This window comes from Somniosus microcephalus, chromosome 8 (genome assembly GCF_052327205.1).
Source record: "Somniosus microcephalus isolate GS21.2 chromosome 8, FLI_Smic_1.0, whole genome shotgun sequence".
In the NCBI taxonomy this organism is placed as follows: domain Eukaryota; kingdom Metazoa; phylum Chordata; class Chondrichthyes; order Squaliformes; family Somniosidae; genus Somniosus; species Somniosus microcephalus.
Genome location: NC_140994.1, coordinates 8,590,782 through 8,609,955, shown reverse-complemented (window position 1 = coordinate 8,609,955; position 19,174 = coordinate 8,590,782). Strand labels below are relative to the sequence as shown.

Here is a 19,174-nt window from a genome sequence, read left to right as displayed (position 1 = left end):
GTCCAAACTCTCCATCAGGTTCTGGGAATCAAAGCAAGAAGGACCATCACACAGAACCCCATCGCCACTCTTCACCAAGCTACTGAACAATCCACATCAGCAGACTCTCCGCCTGCCTGATATGGAGGTGCACTCGCTCCCTCGGGCACAGGACATGGTCTAGATTCCCCAATTGTAACCTGTTTGAAGTGGGTGGGTTGCCATTGATGTCACGATCGGTACATGTAATCACTTTGGTTCAAGTTCACCCAGTGCTGAGGGAGCCCCGGGTGTCTGCTCGTCCGACATCCAAGCCTGGATGAGTTGAAATTTCCTCCAATTAAACATTGGGATGACCAAAGTTACTGTCTTCAGCCCCCATCACAAACTCCGTTCCCGAGCCATCGATTCTAACCCTCTCTCTGGCCACTGTCTCAGGCTGAATCAGACCATTTGCAACCTCAATGTCCTATTTGACCCGGAGCGGAGCTTCCGACCCTATATCCTCTCCATCGCCAAGACCGCCTACTTCCACCTCTGTAACATCGCCCGTCTCCGCCTTCCATCAACACACCTGCTGCTGAAACCCTCACCCCTGCCTTTGTTACCTCCGGACTGGACTATTCCAACGCACTCCGGACCGGCCTCCCATCTTCCCCCCTCCGTAAACTTCAGCTCGTCCAACCCTCTGCTGCCCCGTGTCCTAATTCGCACCAAGTCCCGTTCACCCATCACCCCCTGTGCTCACTGCCCCGTGTCCGAACTCGCACCAAGTCCCGTTCACTCATCACCCCGTGCTCACTGCCCCGTGTCCTAACTCACACCCATTCCCGTTCACTCATCACCCCGTGCTCACTGCCCCGTGTCCTAACTCACACCCAGTCCCGTTCACCCATCACCCCCTGTGCTCACTGCCCCGTGTCCTAACTCACACCCAGTCCCGTTCACTCATCACCCCGTGCTCACTGCCCCGTGTCCTAACTCACACCCAGTCCCGTTCACCCATCACCCCGTGCTCACTGCCCCGTGTCCTAACTCACACCCAGTCCCGTTCACCCATCACCCCCTGTGCTCACTGCCCCGTGTCCTAACTCACACCCAGTCCCATTCACTCATCACCCCGTGCTCACTGCCCCGTGTCCTAACTCACACCCAGTCCCGTTCACCCATCACCCCCTGTGCTCACTGCCCCGTGTCCTAACTCACACCCAGTCCCGTTCACCCATCACCCCGTGCTCACTGCCCCGTGTCCTAACTCACACCCAGTCCCGTTCACCCAACACCCCCTGTGCTCACTGCCCCGTGTCCTAACTCACACCCAGTCCCATTCACCCATCACCCCCTGTGCCCACTGCCCCGTGTCCTAACTCACACCCAGTCCCGTTCACCCCTCACCCCGTGCTCACTGCCCCGTGTCCTAACTCACACCCAGTCCCGTTCACCCATCACCCCGTGCTCACTGCCCCGTGTCCTAACTCACACCCAGTCCCGTTCACCCATCACCCCCTGTGCTCACTGCCCCGTGTCCTAACTCGCACCCAGTCCCGTTCACCCATCACTCCCTGTACTCACTGCCCCGTGTCCTAACTCGCACCCAGTCCCGTTCACCCATCACCCCCTGTGCTCACTGCCCCGTGTCCTAACTCGCACCCAGTCCCGTTCACCCATCACCCCCTGTGCTCACTGCCCTGTGTCCTAACTCACACCCAGTCCCGTTCACCCATCACCCCCTGTGCTCACTGCCCCGTGTCCTAACTCACACCCAGTCCCGTTCACCCATCACCCCCTGTGCTCACTGCCCCGTGTCCTAACTCACACCCAGTCCCATTCACCCATCACCCCCTGTGCTCACTGCCCCGTGTCCTAACTCACACCCAGTCCCGTTCACCCATCGCCCCCTGTGCTCACCGCCCCGTGTCCTAACTCACACCCAGTCCCGTTCACCCATCACCCCGTGCTCACTGCCCCGTGTCCTAACTCACACCCAGTCCCGTTCACCCATCACCCACTGTGCTCACTGCCCCGTGTCCTAACTCACACCCAGTCCCGTTCACCCATCACCCCCCGTGCTCACTGCCCCGTGTCCTAACTCACACCCAGTCCCGTTCACCCATCACCCCCCGTGCTCACTGCCCCGTGTCCTAACTCACACCCAGTCCCGTTCACCCATCACCCCGTGCTCACTGCCCCGTGTCCTAACTCACACCCAGTCCCGTTCACCCATCACCCCCTGTGCTCACTGCCCCATGTCCTAACTCACACCCAGTCCTGTTCACCCATCACCCCCCGTGCTCACTGCCCCGTGTCCTAACTCACACCCAGTCCCGTTCACCCATCACCCCCTGTGCTCACTGCCCCGTGTCCTAACTCACACCCAGTCCCGTTCACCCATCACCCCCTGTGCTCACTGCCCCATGTCCTAACTCACACCCAGTCCCGTTCACCCATCACCACCTGTGCTCACTGCCCCGTGTCCTAACTCACACCCAGTCCCGTTCACCCATCACCCCGTGCTCACTGCCCCGTGTCCTAACTCACACCCAGTCCCGTTCACCCATCACCCCCTGTGCTCACTGCCCTGTGTCCTAACTCACACCCAGTCCCGTTCACCCATCACCCCCTGTGCTGACTGCCCCATGTCGTAACTCACACCCAGTCCCGTTCACCCATCACCCCCTGTGCTCACTGCCCCGTGTCCTAACTCGCACCCAGTCCCGTTCACCCATCACCCCCTGTGCTCACTGCCCTACATTGGCTCTCAGTCCTCGAAAGCCTCCTTTTTAAAATTCTCATCCTTGTTTTCAAATCCCTCCATGGCCTCGCCTCGCCCCTCCCTATCTCTGTAATCTCCTCCAGCGCCAAGATCTCTGCGCTCCTCCAATTCTGGCCTCTCCGATTTTAATCGCTCCACCATTGGCGGCCGTGCCTTCAGCTGCCGAGGCCCTGAGCTCTGGAATTCCCTCCCTAAACCTCTCCACCTCTCGCTCCTCCTTTAAGACACTCTTTAAAACCTACCTCTTTGATCAAGCTTTTGGTCACCTGTCCTAATATCTCCTTCTGTGGCTCGGTGTCAAATTTAGTTTGATGAAGGCACAATATAAATGCAAGTTGTTGTTGTTAACTGGTTCAAGTGACACAGCTTACCAGCTTCCTGCTGCGTGTCCAGGCACGACCAGCGTACACTGAGGTCACTGGCCTGCAGGGCTATCCAGAGAAGGAAGCGTCACAGCACCGGTGGCATCCTATCGATGAGTCATTGTAGCTCGTTCGCTCGCCTACATTGCCCTGGAGCGCTGCCGAGTCTGTAATGGAATTGATTCTCGTTCTCCCCAACCCCAGACACTTACCTTCATCCGGAGTTCAGCTTTGTCAAAGCCCATCAGCATGTTGATAATGTCGAAGCCGGAGGTTGGTTTGTTCTTCTGATGGACCCCACGAATCAGGGCGCACAGCGTCTGGGGGGGAGGGGGGGTGGAAACAGGAACAGAACATGTAACCCGAGGGGCAGCGACAGTTCAAAGCCCCGGCCCACAGCACTAGGCAGAGAGAAAGAATAAACGGAAGGGGAGGACAGGAATGGAGAGGTGGAAGGGGTTCGGGAGGGGATTTCAGAGTCCAGAGGGCTGAAGGCACAGCCGCCAATGGTGGGGTGAAGGGAAATGGGGAAACGCAAGAGGGCAGAGGAACCGAGGGTTTACGGTGATTGTAAGGCTGGAGGAGGTTACAGAGCTAGTGAGGGCCTGAGTTTCAAAATGAGAATTTCAGATTGGAGGTATTCGGGGAACCGGGAGACACCGTCGGTCAGCAAGGACAGAAGTGATGGGGGAGCAGGACTTGGTGTGAGATAGAGTACTAACAGCAACAGCAGGGCTTTGGGTGAACTGAGGTTCACGGAGGGTGGAGGCTGGCCAGGCGAACATTGGAGTAGTCTGGAGTTGACAAAGGAGGAGGGTCTCAGCAGTGGATGGGCAGTGGCAGGGCCAGAGATGGGTGATGTTACGGAGGTGGAAATAGGTAGTCTTTGCCTTTTTTTAAACATTTATTCTCAGGACGTCAACATCGCTGGCAAGTTTATTGCCCATCCCTAATTGCCCTTGAGAAGGTGGTGGTGAGCCGCCGCCTTGAACCGCTGCAGTCCGTGTGGTGAAGGTGCTCCCATAGTGCTGTTAGGGAGGGAGTTCCAGGATTTTGACCCAGCGACGATGAAGGATCAGCGATATACTTCCAAGTCAGGATGGTGTGTGATTTGGAGGGGAACCTGGAGGTGGTGGTGTTCCCATGCGGCTGCTGCCCTTGTCCTTCGAGGTGGTAGAGGTCGAGGGTTTGGGAAAGCATTGGAATAATCGAGTGGGAGAGGAGGAGGTGGAGGTGGGACAAAACGCGGGCAAAGTAACTCCGTACCCCCCACTTGTGTAAAGTGTAAATCTGCCCCACAATTCCACATCTTACCTGTAGTGCATTCACCACCTTGATCTGATGCTCCTCGTTTAAGGACACTGTGCAGTGCTGGAACAGACTGTTAATATTATCCTTCAGCTTCATCAGCTCATCCCCGTCCACAGACTCCAGCTTCGACTCCAGGTACTCCAGGTTCACCTAAAGGGCACAGGGCAAAGGTCAACCAACGGCCATTCTTCCTGAGGACTTCCATTCGCATGGGGCTCCTCAGGCTGTTTCACTGAGCGGAGGGTGGACGGTGAGCAGGAGGAAGGGCCGAAGGAAAGAGCTTCAAAGGGAAGGCTATGGCATGGCTGTGGGATTGAAGGAGGGACTTCTGGAGAACAGGCGGAGAGGCTGAGAGCGCAAACACCCAAGGGTGGTGCGGAGGTGGCGGAGAATAAGCACTAGCTCCGTGGCAGAGAACGTGGAGATATTTGGATGGAGGATCAGATGTCATGGAGATATCTGAGAGAGACACAATGGTCTTGAAGTCCAGTTACTGAAGAGCCAGTGGAACTTGGCGAGGATGGAGGTGATGGGACTTTGAGAGAGTGAGGACGTGGGCCGTGACATCCTGAACCAGCTGTAATTGGGGGATGGCAGGGTTGGAGAACCAGGAGAATGATGCTGACTACGTCGATGCACAAAGCCACCAAGTGAGGGCAGTCGTAGGTTTCAGTCCCACTCAACTCAGCTTCCAATCTGAGAGACACAGAACGGCCTCGTCCAATCCGACCTCCCCAGCAGGAGATACCAGGAAATCTGCACCGATTTCCCCCATCCCTAATCCGGGAGCAGGGATCAACTGTAACGCTCCGACTACAGCACTGGCCGAGATTGGTTAACAGAGCAGAGAGTGGGGATTGGACCAGCTCAATACAGCATCGAAGGTCACTTCATCCATGGCAACCGGAGGAAACTCGGAGTTAATGGATGAAAGTTTTAACCACAACATCCCAAAACACGTCGGAGTGAATTGAACAGGAAAACCATAAGTCATAAGAAAACAAGGTATGAGAAAAGGCCATTCACCCAATTAAGTCTGCTCTTTCCACAGCCCGTGTACACTCTCCCCTATCACAGACTCTACCCACCCATTCAATCTCCTCCAACAACCCGTGTACACTCTCCCCTATCACAGACTCTACCCACCCATTTAATCTCCTCCCACAGCCCGTGTACACTCTCCCCTATCACAGACTCTACCCACCCATTTAATCTCCTCCCACAGCCCATGTACACTCTCCCCATCACAGACTCTACCCACCCATTCAATCTCCTCCCACAGCCCGTGTACACTCTCCCCTATCACAGACTCTACCCACCCATTCAATCTCCTCCCACAGCCCGTGTACACTCTCCCCTATCACAGACTCTACCCACCCATTTAATCTCCTCCCACAACCCGTGTACACTCTCCCCTATCACAGACTCTACCCACCCATTTAATCTCCTCCCACAGCCCGTGTACACTCTCCCCTATCACGGACTCTACCCACCCATTTAATCTCCTCCCACAGCCCATGTACACTCTCCCCTATCACAGACTCTACCCACCCATTTAATCTCCTCCCACAGCCCGTGTACACTCTCCCCTATCACAGACTCTACCCACCCATTTAATCTCCCCCCACAGCCCGTGTACACTCTCCCCTATCACAGACTCTACCCACACATTTAATCTCCTCCCACAGCCCGTGTACACTCTCCCCTATCACAGACTCTACCCACCCATTTAATCTCCTCCCACAGCCCGTGTACACTCTCCCCTATCACAGACTCTACCCACCCATTTAATCTCCTCCCACAGCCCGTGTACACTCTCCCCTATCACAGACTCTACCCACCCATTTAATCTCCTCCCACAGCCCGTGTACACTCTCCCCTATCACAGACTCTACCCACCCATTTAATCTCCTCCCACAGCCCGTGTACACTCTCCCTATCACAGACTCTACCCACCCATTTAATCTCCTCCCACAGCCCGTGTACACTCTCCCCTATCACAGACTCTACCCACCCATTTAATCTCCTCCCACAGCCCGTGTACACTCACCCCTATCACAGACTCTACCCACCCATTTAATCTCCTCCCACAGCCCGTGTACACTCTCCCCTATCACAGACTCTACCCACCCATTTAATCTCCTCCCACAGCCTGTGTACACTCTCCCCTATCACAGACTCTACCCACCCATTTAATCTCCTCCCACAGCCCGTGTACACTCTCCCTATCACAGACTCTACCCACCCATTCAATCTCCTCCAACAACCCGTGTACACTCTCCCCTATCACAGACTCTACCCACCCATTTAATCTCCTCCCACAGCCCGTGTACACTCTCCCTATCACAGACTCTACCCACCCATTTAATCTCCTCCCACAGCCCGTGTACACTCTCCCCTATCACAGACTCTACCCACCCATTTAATCTCCTCCCACAGCCCGTGTACACTCTCCCCATCACAGACTCTACCCACCCATTTAATCTCCTCCCACAGCCCGTGTACACTCTCCCTATCACAGACTCTACCCACCCATTTAATCTCCTCCCACAGCCCGTGTACACTCTCCCCTATCACAGACTCTACCCACCCATTTAATCTCCTCCCACAGCCCGTGTACACTCTCCCCTATCACAGACTCTACCCACCCATTTAATCTCCTCCAACAACCCGTGTACACTCTCTATCACAGACTCTACCCACCCATTTAATCTCCTCCCACAGCCCGTGTACACTCTCCCCTATCACAGACTCTACCCACCCATTTAATCTCCTCCCACAGCCCGTGTACACTCTCCCCTATCACAGACTCTACCCACCCATTTAATCTCCTCCCACAGCCCGTGTACACTCTCCCCTATCACAGACTCTACCCACCCATTTAATCTCCTCCCACAGCCCGTGTACACTCTCCCCTATCACAGACTCTACCCACCCATTTAATCTCAGAAATGAGAGTTCTATATAAATACTACCTGATCTCCAAGTCTAAACTTCAGAATATTCAATCACCTTAACATCTGCACGATGCAATCCCAGGCCCGCCGCGCTCCACGGATAATAATATCCTCCCAACCCAGTAGCCACTGTGTCCTGACCCACACCAAATACCTACAAATTAATCAGTACAACCCAACACTGCAAGGAAGGATAGACAAAATATTCCAACTAACCTTCATCAGGAAGAGTTCCTCCCAGAATCGCGGACAGTTCTTGGCTGGGTCTTCATTCTGTAACAGAAATGTCATCACATTACTCGGGACTCTTCAGAAACTCTTTTGCCAATTTTCTCTTCATCTAATACAGTTCCCCTCCCCACCATTGCTCGCCAGTGCTTCCTCTAGCAGCAGCTCCTCCTCTTCCTCCTCGCTTCCCCCCCAGGCCAATTTCCCCAATCTCTCTTCCCCCATGCCCTTTCCTGTTGCCCCCTCTCCTCCTGCCAGCTCCTCCCTTTTTCCTATCTCTCTCTCTCCCCCCCACCCCACCCCACACACCCCAGTCTGTGGAGCTACCACTGGCAGGAGGGTGCAATTACAGTGCATCTAGTTTATATTACATATATAGTTTCCTACATTACAACAGTGACTGCACGGATTATCTGGTCATCATCACATTGCTGTTTGTTGGATCTTGCTGTGCGCAAATTGTCTGTCGTGTATCCTACATTACAACAACTTCGAAAGTACTTCAATGGTTGCAAAGCGCTTTGGGACGTGAAGGGCGCTACAGAAATGCAAGTCTTTCTTTCTTACATAGGCAAGTTCCATTATAAATGTGGATATAGGAATATATGATGAAAATATAAAAATAAAATAAAAGACAATGCATATATTACATCTGCACGTCCTGGTCCCAAAGCAGTTCTTTTCATGGAAAAACACAGCCTTGCTTTCAATCAATCACATATCGTAACACGCACCTTGAAGATTTCATCGTACATTAAAACCACCTTCTCTTTCAGTGGTTTCTTGGTGGACGATGCTTTGCGGAGAAGGCCTCCTTTCTTCTCTACCTGTGCCATTGTGTGGATTCTGAAACAAGGATGTCAGCCATTAAACAACGTGCAGCACACAGTATTGTCACAGCTCCTTCGTACCCATTCACATTCGGCGGAGACCACACTCAAGCCAATGTTTATTAATGCTGTGCGGTATCATCTCACCAACCCAAACTGCTCTCTCTGTAACGAGACAGATCTGTAACCAAGGGTACTTCACCTAAGTGTTGCACAGTATGAGTTGGATACACAATCTATAACTGTACATCTGGGTATTGTCCCATGGATTAAATGGAAATAGGATGAGGATTTTACACATGCTCCATTGCACTTCACTGAAATCCCAGTAGTGATAATGTGGCATGTGCATTACAGGAACTGTATCCCATGTACAGGAAACTTTGTGTTATCCGGAGGCTAACTGTCCGGCATGGTCGAGCCACCGGCAAAAATCAGGAGCCGTTTTCGTTAGGTTTTTTCCTCTCGTTGCTTTTTTCCTCAACAGTCAAGCTCTGCAAGGTCTGCTGAAGCTGTTGCTAAGCTACAGAGACGCTTGGACTGTTTAGAAGCTGTTGCTAAGCAATAGGGTTTGTTGACAGATACGGAGCTCAAAAGCTTCCGTATCTTTCAACATTAACGCTGGTGTGTCCGGCAGTTTTGAGGGAACAGCAACAGTTCGGTCCCGTCGGTGCTGGATAGCACAAAGTTTCCTGTATGTCTATTAATACACACTTGTACCTGCCTAAAACCAACCGTGCACATTGTCCCAGACCATGCATTGACTCGATCATGTCCAATTCAGATTAATCAAAGGATCAAGCCAACAGCTTCGGATTCCCTACAATTCCTTTCTCCTCCCTGTGTAACCGGCTGTCCGATAGATCCTGTGTGCTGTCCACAGTGCTGTCACTAGGTTTTCAGTGAAGTGGAATGATGGGTCTGACATTTTGACACTTCAGGTCTGCTCTGGGCACCGTATGAAGCAACACTGTAAACACGTTCTCTCTGAATGTATTCACGATGTCGCTAACCAGTGACCGCAGCAATTATTCCCCTGGATAGTTCACGTGTGATCTTTGCTCAGGTCAATTCAAAATTAAGGTTTAGTCAGTGGCTGTGGTTTAATAAGTTTAAAAGTGTCAGCCGTGGCTCACTGGGCAGCACTCTCGCCTGAGTCAGAAGGTTGTGGGTTCAAGTCCCACTCCAGAGACTTGAGCACAAAAATTCTAGCCCGACACTCCCAGTGCAGTACTACATAGAAACATAGAAGATAGGAGCAGGAGTAGGCCATTCGGCCCTTCGAGCCTGCTCCGCCATTCAACGAGATCATGGCTGATCATCCAAACCCTAGCACCCGGTCCCTACACCGACAGCCATCCCACACAAGCCCTATCCCCGTAACCCCGTAACGCCACGTATTTAATCCCCCCTAACACTAAGGGCCAATTTTTTTTATCATGGCCAATCTACCTAACCCGCACATCTTTGGACTGTGGGAGGAAACCGGAGCACCCGGAGGAAACCCACGCAAACACGGGGAGAATGTGCAAACTCCACACAGACAGTCGCCCGAGGCCAGATTTGAACCCGGGTCCCTGGCGCTGTGAGGCAACAGTGCTAACCACTATGCCACCGTGCTGCCCATATAAAAGCTATCCACGTCCCTGGGAAGGCTCGAACTACCAACCTTTCAGTTAACAGCCGAATGCGCTAGCCCACTGCGCCACAGAGATAGACTGAGGGAGTGCTGCACTGTGGGAGGTGCCGTCTTTCAGATGAGACGTTAAACCGAGGTCCTGTCTGCTCTCTCAGGTGGATGTAAAATATCCTATGTCACGATTTCGAAGAAGAGCAGGGGAGTTCTCCCCGGTGTCCTGGGGCCAATATTTATCCCTCACCCAACATCACTAAAACAGATGATCTGGTCATTATTGCTGGTTGTGGGATCTTGCTGTGTGCAAATTAGCCACCGTGTTCCCTACATTACAACAGTGACCACATTTCAAAAGTGCTTCATTGGCTGTAAAGCGCTTTGGGACGTCCTGAGGTGGTGAAAGGCGCTGGAGAAATGCGAGTCTTTTGTCTTTCTAATTCAACCAGCATCATGGTCTCCGAATTGTTACTGGCCACAGTATTGTGAACACAACCGATTTCCTGTGTCCTGTAAAAACTGCTTCTATTTTCCATTGTGAAATTCTCATCACCCTCAGCTACCAGATGCTGGAAGCACAGTGCAGGCACAAATGGGGGTGAAAGTCGACCTAGGCAGGGACACAGAACAGGCGATATCGCACCGACTGCCCGTTCTACGCCCGGCCCATGGAACTGAGTATCGGGGGGGGGGGGGGGGGGGGTGGTTATATCAGGTAGTCGGTGCGATACCACACGCCCCAGTTAAACGCCACCCTCAAACGTGCTCTCCAGTTGATTGGATTGTGTGAAGGCGATGGGCTACCAAATACTGACACAGGGCTAAATGTTCAGTTTCTCTGCATTTAATGCCAAGTCCAAAACTCGGGGCTGTAAATCTAAGATAGTCACTAATAAATCCAACAGGGAATTCAGGAGAAACTTTACCCAGAGAGTGGTGAGAATGTGGAACTCGCTCCCACAGGGAGAGGTTGAAGCGAATAGTATAGATGCATTTAAGGGGAAGCTAGAGAAACACATGAGGGAGAAAGGAATCGAAGGATATGTTGATAGGGTGAGATGAAGAGGGGCGGGAGGAGGCTCGTGTGGAGCATAAACACTGGCATGGACCCGTTGGGCCGAATGGCCTGTAAAATCTATGTTATACCGTACATATCGTTCAGGTGCTCAGGAAACCCATCACCGATTTATTGGCCAGTCTCTCGGAAAGTTGGTCGTATAATTTAATGTCCAGCTGCTCTTGTATGAAGCAGTGTGCTCTCAATATTAGATTATGTGCTAAACAAAAATAACCCATCTCCAGCACATCTGTCAAGCATGAGACAGCAATTACAAACACCAGGGTCATCCGAGGCTTAAACCAATTACTTTGCTGACTAAATTTACAGTGAAGTGTCTCATGGAAAGCAAGGCGGCTTTTATAGATCATGCAGTGCACGAGCCTCTTCCCCCGGTGAACAGGCCGACTTCAAATCACAGGCACATCCCTTTGGGACCGGGTTCAAATCCTGCACAGGCCACTGGATCAAAGTCTCCGAAAGTATCCTAGGCCAAAGGAGTTGGGCAGTCTCAATTCAATCTGAGTGCACAGCACAAATAAGAACATAAGAAATAGGAGCAGGAGTAGGCCAATCGGCCCCTCGAGCCTGCTCCGCCATTCAATAAGATCATGGCTGATCTGATCCTAACCTCAAATCTACTATCACTGAACCATCTCCTGAATCTAACAGAATTAGACACACGAAATAGGAGCAAGATCAGGCTACACGGCCCCTGGGCCCACTCCGCTACCCACAGGGCCATGTCCGATCCGAAAATAGACTCATGTCCAAATTCCTGCCCGCTCCCCGTAACCCTTAATTCCCTTTACTTCTAGGAAACTGTCTATTTCTGTTCCTAATTCAGTGCTAACTGGCATTTCTACCCAAGAGACATCACAGAGTGGCTGATAAGAAAATCAGAAACCCGTCACAAAACTGTGCAGCGGGGGTAGGTTCAGGGCTGGGTACTGGGAGCTTCACTCTGTATCTAACCTGTGCTGTACCTGCCCGGCGAGTGTTTGATGGGACAGTGTAGAGGGAGCTTTACTCTGTATCTAACCCGTGCTGTACCTGCCCTGGGAGTGTTTGATGGGACAGTGTAGAGGGAGCTTTACTCTGTATCTAACCCGTGCTGTACCTGCCCTGGGAGTGTTTGATGGGACAGTGTAGAGGGAGCTTTACTCTGTATCTAACCCGTGCTGTACCTGCCCTGGGAGTGTTTGATGGGACAGTGTAGAGGGAGCTTTACTCTGTATCTAACGTACTATAACGAGTGAGTGAGTGTGAACGTACTGATGCCCTCCTATCTGTGTAACCTCCTCCAGCCCTACAACCCTCCGAGATCTCTGCGTTCCTCCAATTCTGGCCTCTTGCGTATCCCCGACTTCCATCGCTCCACCATTGGCGGCCGTGCCTTCAGCTGCCTGGGCCCTAAGCTCTGGAATTCCCTCCCTAAACCTCTCCGCCGCTGTCCCCTCCTTTAAGGCGCTCCGTAAAACCTACCTCTTTGACCAAGCTTTTGGTCACCTGTTCTACTATCTCATGTGGCTCGGTGTCAAATTGTGTTTGATAATCGCTCCTGGGAAGCAACTTGGGACATTTTACTGCTTTGTCTGATATAAATCAATGGAGTTAGATGGTTTCTGACAAAAATAACAAGGAATTTGTGACCCTGCAGGCTTCTGCATTCATCTCTCAGTGTGGTATTGCAAATTCTTTTATCACAGACATTCCAAGCTCACCACCCCAGACATAAACCTTCCTCGCTAATAATGGAGAGCACCAGAACACCGAGTGTGACGAACGTTAGCTGACCCATCGCTCATCTGCAGACTGCTTCCGAATTCAGGACAGACGCCCAGCGTGGTCCAGCCCTGGTGCTGACTACTGTACTGTGAACTGTAATCCAATTTCCCCCAATCAAGGTCCCACAGATACACGGTGAGGGATGCAGAGACTGTGTGCTCTATCTGTTGCCTGGCTGTCCCACCAGCCCTCTCCCAAAACCCACCCTCAGGTAAATTCCATTCTTTTAAAAAAAAGTCAATTTTTCCTCTTCTCGTGAAGGCACGGATTTCACAGAATCCAAGAGCACAGGAGGCCATTCAGCCCATCGTGCCTGTGCCGGCTCGTTGGTAGAGCTCTCCAGTTAGTCCCACTCTCCTGCCCTTTCCCCACAGCCCTGCAAATTTTCCCCTTTCAATATTTATCCAATTCCCTTTTGAAAGTTACTATTGAATCTGCTTCCACCGCCCTTTCAGGCAGCGCGTTCCAGATCACAACAACTCGCTGCGGAAAACAAGATCCTCCTCTCCCCGCTGGTTCATTTTCCAATTACCTTCAATCTGTGTCCCCTTATTACCGACCCTTCCACCAGTGGAAACACTTTCTCCTTACCTACTCGATCAAACCCCTCCTCTTGCTGGCTGTGATTCCACGGGCACACTGCAGCCCCGCCCCAGCCTGGTCACTCTTCAGCTGTGAGCTACAATGGCGAGTGTCGGTGGGCTATTTGACCATGGGAGCCATCATGGTCGAGCCTGATCTTGTCCACACTTAGAGACACAGGAGCACCTGCCCAATTTTCTACTTCCTAACTCCGGGGCAGTGAGGACAATCTCAGCGGCTCTTGTACGGCCCTGGTGGGATCGGGTTACTCGGCAGACCTGGGACCTTTGCTGGTCTACATCGCTCGGTTAGGCACTGGCTTCATGAGCTGCGCAACTGAGGAGTGTTATAAATCTCATCATCATCAAGAAACTACTCATGAAATAACACTGGACGGCCAGCTGGTGGCGCCATCCAAGGAGTATAAACACTCGGGCGTGGGCCCAGCTTTCCAGGGACATTTTGTAAGACAGGAACTAGTGAAGTACAACTAGACCTCCATGTTCTGAAACAAGTTGATTAAAGTCTTGCTTTATACTCAAACCAAGTGCGTAGTGAGTTTTATTACGTCAAGGAGCTTAAATCTTCATCCCGAAAGTGGACCAAAGGTAGCGTCTCGGGGGGGGGGGGGGGGGGGGAAACTAAACGAGAGCAGCGCTGTGTGAGCAGCGCAGTAAAGGCACTGTGTTAATAATGGGATCATGTCTGCCTTTCCCTTAGAGGGGCCCAGTTTGCTGCAGAGAAAAGGAATAGGAGCGAATCATCCCTCACATTTCTCACAAGCCAGTCACACTGAAAAGAAAGACTTGCATTTCTCCAGCGCCTTTCACGACCTCAGGACGTCCCAAAGTGCTTTACAGCCAATGAAGTACTTTTGAAGTGTAGTCACTGTTGTAATGTAGGAAACACAGCAGCCAATTTGCGCACAGCAAGCTCCCACAAACAGCAATGTGATAATGGCCAGATCATCTGTTTTATTATGTTGGTTGAGGGATAAATATTGGCCCCGGGACATCGGGGAAAACTCCCCCTGCTCTTCTTCCAATTGTGTAATAGGATCTTTTACGTCTACCTGAGGGGGCAGATGGGGGACAGTGGACTGAGAAATGCGGGGGTCAGAGACAGATTGAGGGAATGGGGGTCAGAGAAAGAGGGAAAATGGGGGTCAGTGAGGGTTGGAACAGGGGTCAGGAAGAGGGTAATGGGGTTTGGAGAGACGGGGAACCCCAGAGGGCTGTGGAGACTCAGTCGTTGAGTATATTCAAGAGAGAGATCGATAGATTTTTGGGCTCTAAGGGAATCAAGGGGTATGGGGATCGGGCGGGAAAGTGGAGTTGAGGTAGAAGATCAGCCATGATCTTACTGAATGGTGGAGCAGGCTCGAGGGGCCGAATGGCCGACTCCTGCTCCTAATTCTTATGTTCTTATAGGGCCTCGGTTTAATGGCTCATCTGAAAGATCGCACCTCCTACATTGGCTAACTAAGGAAGTTAAGGATGGTATCAAATTGAAAACAAAGGCATATGATGTGAAGATTAGTGGTAGGCCAGAGGATTGGGAAATTTTTTAGAAACCAGCAAAGGGCGACTAAAAAAATAAAAGACAGATTATGAGAGTAAACTAGCAAGAAATATAAAAACAGACAGTAAGGGGGTCTACAGGTATATAAAAAGGAAGAGAGTAACTAAAGTAAACGTTAGTCCCTTAGAGGATGAGACTGGGGAATTAATAATGGGAAACAGGGAAATGGCAGAGACTTTGAACAAATATTTTGTATCAGTCTTCACGGTAGAAGACACTAAAAGCTTCCCAGTAATAATAGATAATCAAGGGGCTATAGGGAGGGGAGAACTTAAAACAATCACTATCACTGGAGAAAAAGTATTAGGCAAACTTATGGGACTAAAGGCTGACAAGTACCCTGGGCCTGATGGCCTGCATCCTAGGGTCTTAAAAGAGGTGGCTGCAGAGATAGTGGGTGCGTTGGTTGTATCTTCCAAAATTCCCTGGATTCTGGAGAGGTCCCAGCAGATTGGAAAATCGCTAATTTAACGCCCCTATTCAAGAAAGGAGAGAGACAGAAAGCAGGAAACTATAAACCAGTTAACATCTGTCATTGTGAAAATGCTGGAGTCCATTATTAAGGAAGTAATAGCAGGACATTTAGAAAATCATAAGACAGTCAAGCAGAGTCAGCATGGTTTTATGAAAGGGAAATCGTGTTTGACAAATTAGCTGGAGGATGTAACGAGCAGGGTGGATAAAGGGGAACCAGTGGATGTCGTGTATTTGGATTTCCAGAAGGCATTCGATAAGGTGCCACATAAAAGGTTACTACACAAGATAAGAGCTCACGGGGCTGGGGGTAATATATTAGCATGGATAGAGGATTGGCTAACTAACAGAAAACAGAGAGTCGGGATAAATGGGTCATTTTCAGGTTGGCAAACTGTAACTAGTGGGGTGCCACAGGGATCAGTGCTGGGGCCTCAGGTATTTACAATCTATATTAATGACTTGGATGAAGGGACCGAGTGTACTGTAGCCAAATTTGCTGCTGATACAAAGATAGGTGGGAAAGCAAATTGTGAGGAGGACAGAGAGAGACTGCAAAGGGATACAGAGAGGTTCAGTGAGTGGGCAAGAATTTGACAGATGGAGTATAATGTGGGAAAATGTGAGGTTATCCACTTTGGTAGGAAAAATAAAAAGGCATATTATTATTTAAATGGAGAGAGACTACAAAATGCTGAGGTACAGAGGGATCTGGGGGTCCTAGTACATGAAACACAAAATGTTAGCATGCAGGTACAGCAAGTAATTAGGAAGGCAAATGGAATGTTGGCCTTTATTGCAGAGGGAATGGAGAATAAAAGTAGGGAAGTCCTGTTACAACTGTACAGGGCGTTGGTGAGACCACACCTGGAGTACTGCGTACAGTTTTGGTCTCCTTATTTAAGGAAGGATATACTTGCATTGGAGGCAGTTCAGAGAAGGTTCACGAGGTTGATTCCTGAGATGAAGGGCTGTCTTATGAAGAAAGGTTGAGCAGGCTGGGCCTATACTCATTGGAGTTTAGAAGAATGAGAGGGGATCTTATTGAAACATATAAGATTCTGAGGGGGCTCGACAGGGTAGATGCTGAGAGGATGTTTCCCCCTCGTGGGGGAATCTAGAACTAGGGGGCATAGTTTCAGAATAAGGGGGCACCCATTTAAAACGGAGATGAGGAGGAATTTCTTCACTCAGAGGGTCGTGAATCTTTGGAATTCTCTTCCCCAGAGAGCTGTGGAGGCGGAGTCAGTGAATATATTTAAGGTGGAGATAGACAGATTTTTGAACGATAAGGGAGTCGAGGGTTATGGGGAGCGGGCAGGGAAGTGGAGTTGAGGCCAAGATCAGATCAGCCATGATCTTATTGAATGGCGGAGCAGGCTCGAGGGGCCGAATGACCGACTCCTGCTCCTAATTCTTATGTTCTTATTACAACAGTAACTACATTTCAAAAGTACTTCATTGGCTGTAAAGCGCTTTGGGACGTTCTGAGGTCGTGAAAGGCGCTGGAGAAATGCAAGTCTCTCTTTCTTTCTCCGAGAGTGCGGCGCTCGCTCAGTACTGCCCCTCCGACAGTGCAGCACTCCCTCAGTACTGTCCCTCCGACAGTGCAGCACTCCCTCAGTACTGACCCTCCGACAGTGCGGTGCTCCCTCAGTACTGCCCCTCCGACAGTGCAGCGCTCCCTCAGTACTGCCCCTCCGACAGTGCGGCGCTCCCTCAGTACTGCCCCTCCGACAGTGCGGCTCTCCCTCAGTACTGCCCCCCCTCAGTACTGCCCCTCCGACAGTGCGGCGCTCCCTCAGTACTGCCCCTCCGACAGTGCGGCTCTCCCTCAGTACTGCCCCCCCTCAGTACTGCCCCTCCGACAGTGCAGCGCTCCCTCAGCACTGCCCCTCCCACAGTGCGGCGCTCCCTCAGTACTGCACCTCCGACAGTGCAGCGCTCCCTCAGCACTGCCCCTCCGACAGTGCAGCACTCCCTCAGTACTGCCCCTCCGACAGTGCAGCACTCCCTCAGCACTGCCCCTCCGACAGTGCAGCACTCCCTCAGTACTGCCCCTCCGACAGTGCAGCGCTCCCTCAGTACCGCCTCCCTACCATTACCATCAAGCCAGGGGACCAACCCTGGTTCAATAAGGAGTGTAAAAGAGCATGCCAAGAGCAGCACTAGATGTAAATGAGGTGCCAACCTAGTGAAGCTACAACACAGGACTACATGCATGCTAAACAGCAGAAACAGCATGCTATAGAATCATAGAAATTTACTGCTAGGAGGCCATTCGGCCCATCGTGTCTGTGCTGGCCGAAAAAGAGCTCTCCAGCCTAACCCCACTTTCCAGCTCTTGGTCCGTAGCCCTGTAGGTTACGGCACTTCAAGTGCATATCCAAGTACTTTTTAAATGTGATGAGGGTTTCTGCCTCGACCACCCTTTCAGGCAGTGAGTTCCAGACCCCCACCACCCTCTGGGTGAAAAAAGTTCTCCTCAACTCCCCTCTAATCCTTCCACCAATTACTTTAAATCTCTGCCCCCTGGTTATTGACCTCCTGCTAATGGAAATAGGACCTTCCTATCCACTCTATCTAGGCCCCTCATAATAGACAGAGCTATGTGGTCCCACAACCAATGGGTCTGGTCAAAGCTCACCAGTCCTGCTACATCCAGTCGTGAATGATGGGGGACAATTAAACGACCAATGGGAGGAGGAGGCTACACAAACATCCCCAACCTCAACGATGGTGGAGCCCAGCACAGGAGTGTAAGTAAAATGGCTGAAGCATTCGCAAACATCTTCAGAAAGAAGTGCCGAGTGGATGATCCTTCTCGGCCTTCTCCCGAGGTTCCCACCTAACACAGGTCACTGAAACCACTCCGGCAGATCATCAGCACCTCAGCACACAGTCCAAGAGCAAATCCGGGAGCTAGCTGGTTTGCAGATCTCGGTATCGCACCAGAAATCTTTAGCCAGAGTCCAACCCGACGACTGTCCCACACGACGGCCATGATCGCCACCAGCAATCTGCTTCATTGTCCAGCACAGTGCTTGGTAATGGGGTCTCGCAGCATCAGTAACAGACAAAACCGTTCCCACGTAGCCGGGTGGGAGAGGCCAGGACGAGCAAAACAGGCCGAGAGAACACAGAGCATTTAAAGCAAAGGCCATGAGGCCCAATAAGCCCGTCTGTTTTGCAGAGAACAATCCCACCTTCTCAACATGGAGGAGGGTTTAAACTAGCTTGGCAGGGGGATTGGCACCACCATGTAGGAGTAGAAAAGAGGAATAAGGTGTGATTGCGTTGGATAGTACTAGAGAAGAAATTAGTACTAGAGGCGGAAGTAGTACCATATTAGATAGGAGCAGACTAAGAAAGACTATGAAAAATTCAAAACTGGGTTTAGAATGCATGTACGTAAACACACAAAGTGTGGTGAATAAGGTTGGTGAGCTACAAGCACAATTAGCTGTATGGCAATATAATGTTGTGGCAATAATGGAAACGTGGTTTAAAAACGGTGAGGACTGGGCACTTAATATTCAAGGGTACAAGGTGTTCAGAAAAGATAGGGAAGGAAAAAAGGGAGGTGGGGTGGCAGTGCTGATTAAGGAAGACATTGCAG

The 19,174-nt window shown here is 51.2% G+C and overlaps 1 protein-coding gene across 5 annotated transcripts in view; it reads right to left on the bottom strand.

Annotated features, from left to right (window-relative positions):
- Positions 1 to 19,174, bottom strand: part of armh3 (armadillo like helical domain containing 3) — a 169,908-nt gene that overhangs the window by 141,799 nt on the left and 8,935 nt on the right. For 2 of the 5 annotated variants that reach the window (XM_085994194.1, XM_085994195.1), the window contains exons 2-6: positions 8,345 to 8,456; positions 7,599 to 7,655; positions 4,429 to 4,575; positions 3,327 to 3,434; positions 1 to 21 (exon numbers count right to left, since the gene is read on the bottom strand). The exon at positions 1 to 21 is cut by the window's left edge and continues 72 nt beyond it. In XM_085994194.1, coding sequence (XP_085850320.1) covers positions 1 to 21; positions 3,327 to 3,434; positions 4,429 to 4,575; positions 7,599 to 7,655; positions 8,345 to 8,456 — 445 coding nt within the window. Of the gene's footprint in view, positions 22 to 3,326; positions 3,435 to 4,428; positions 4,576 to 7,598; positions 7,656 to 8,344; positions 8,457 to 15,420; positions 15,558 to 19,174 lie in introns of all 5 variants that reach the window. The other 3 variants (XM_085994197.1, XM_085994198.1, XM_085994196.1) reach the window with 2 other exon arrangements.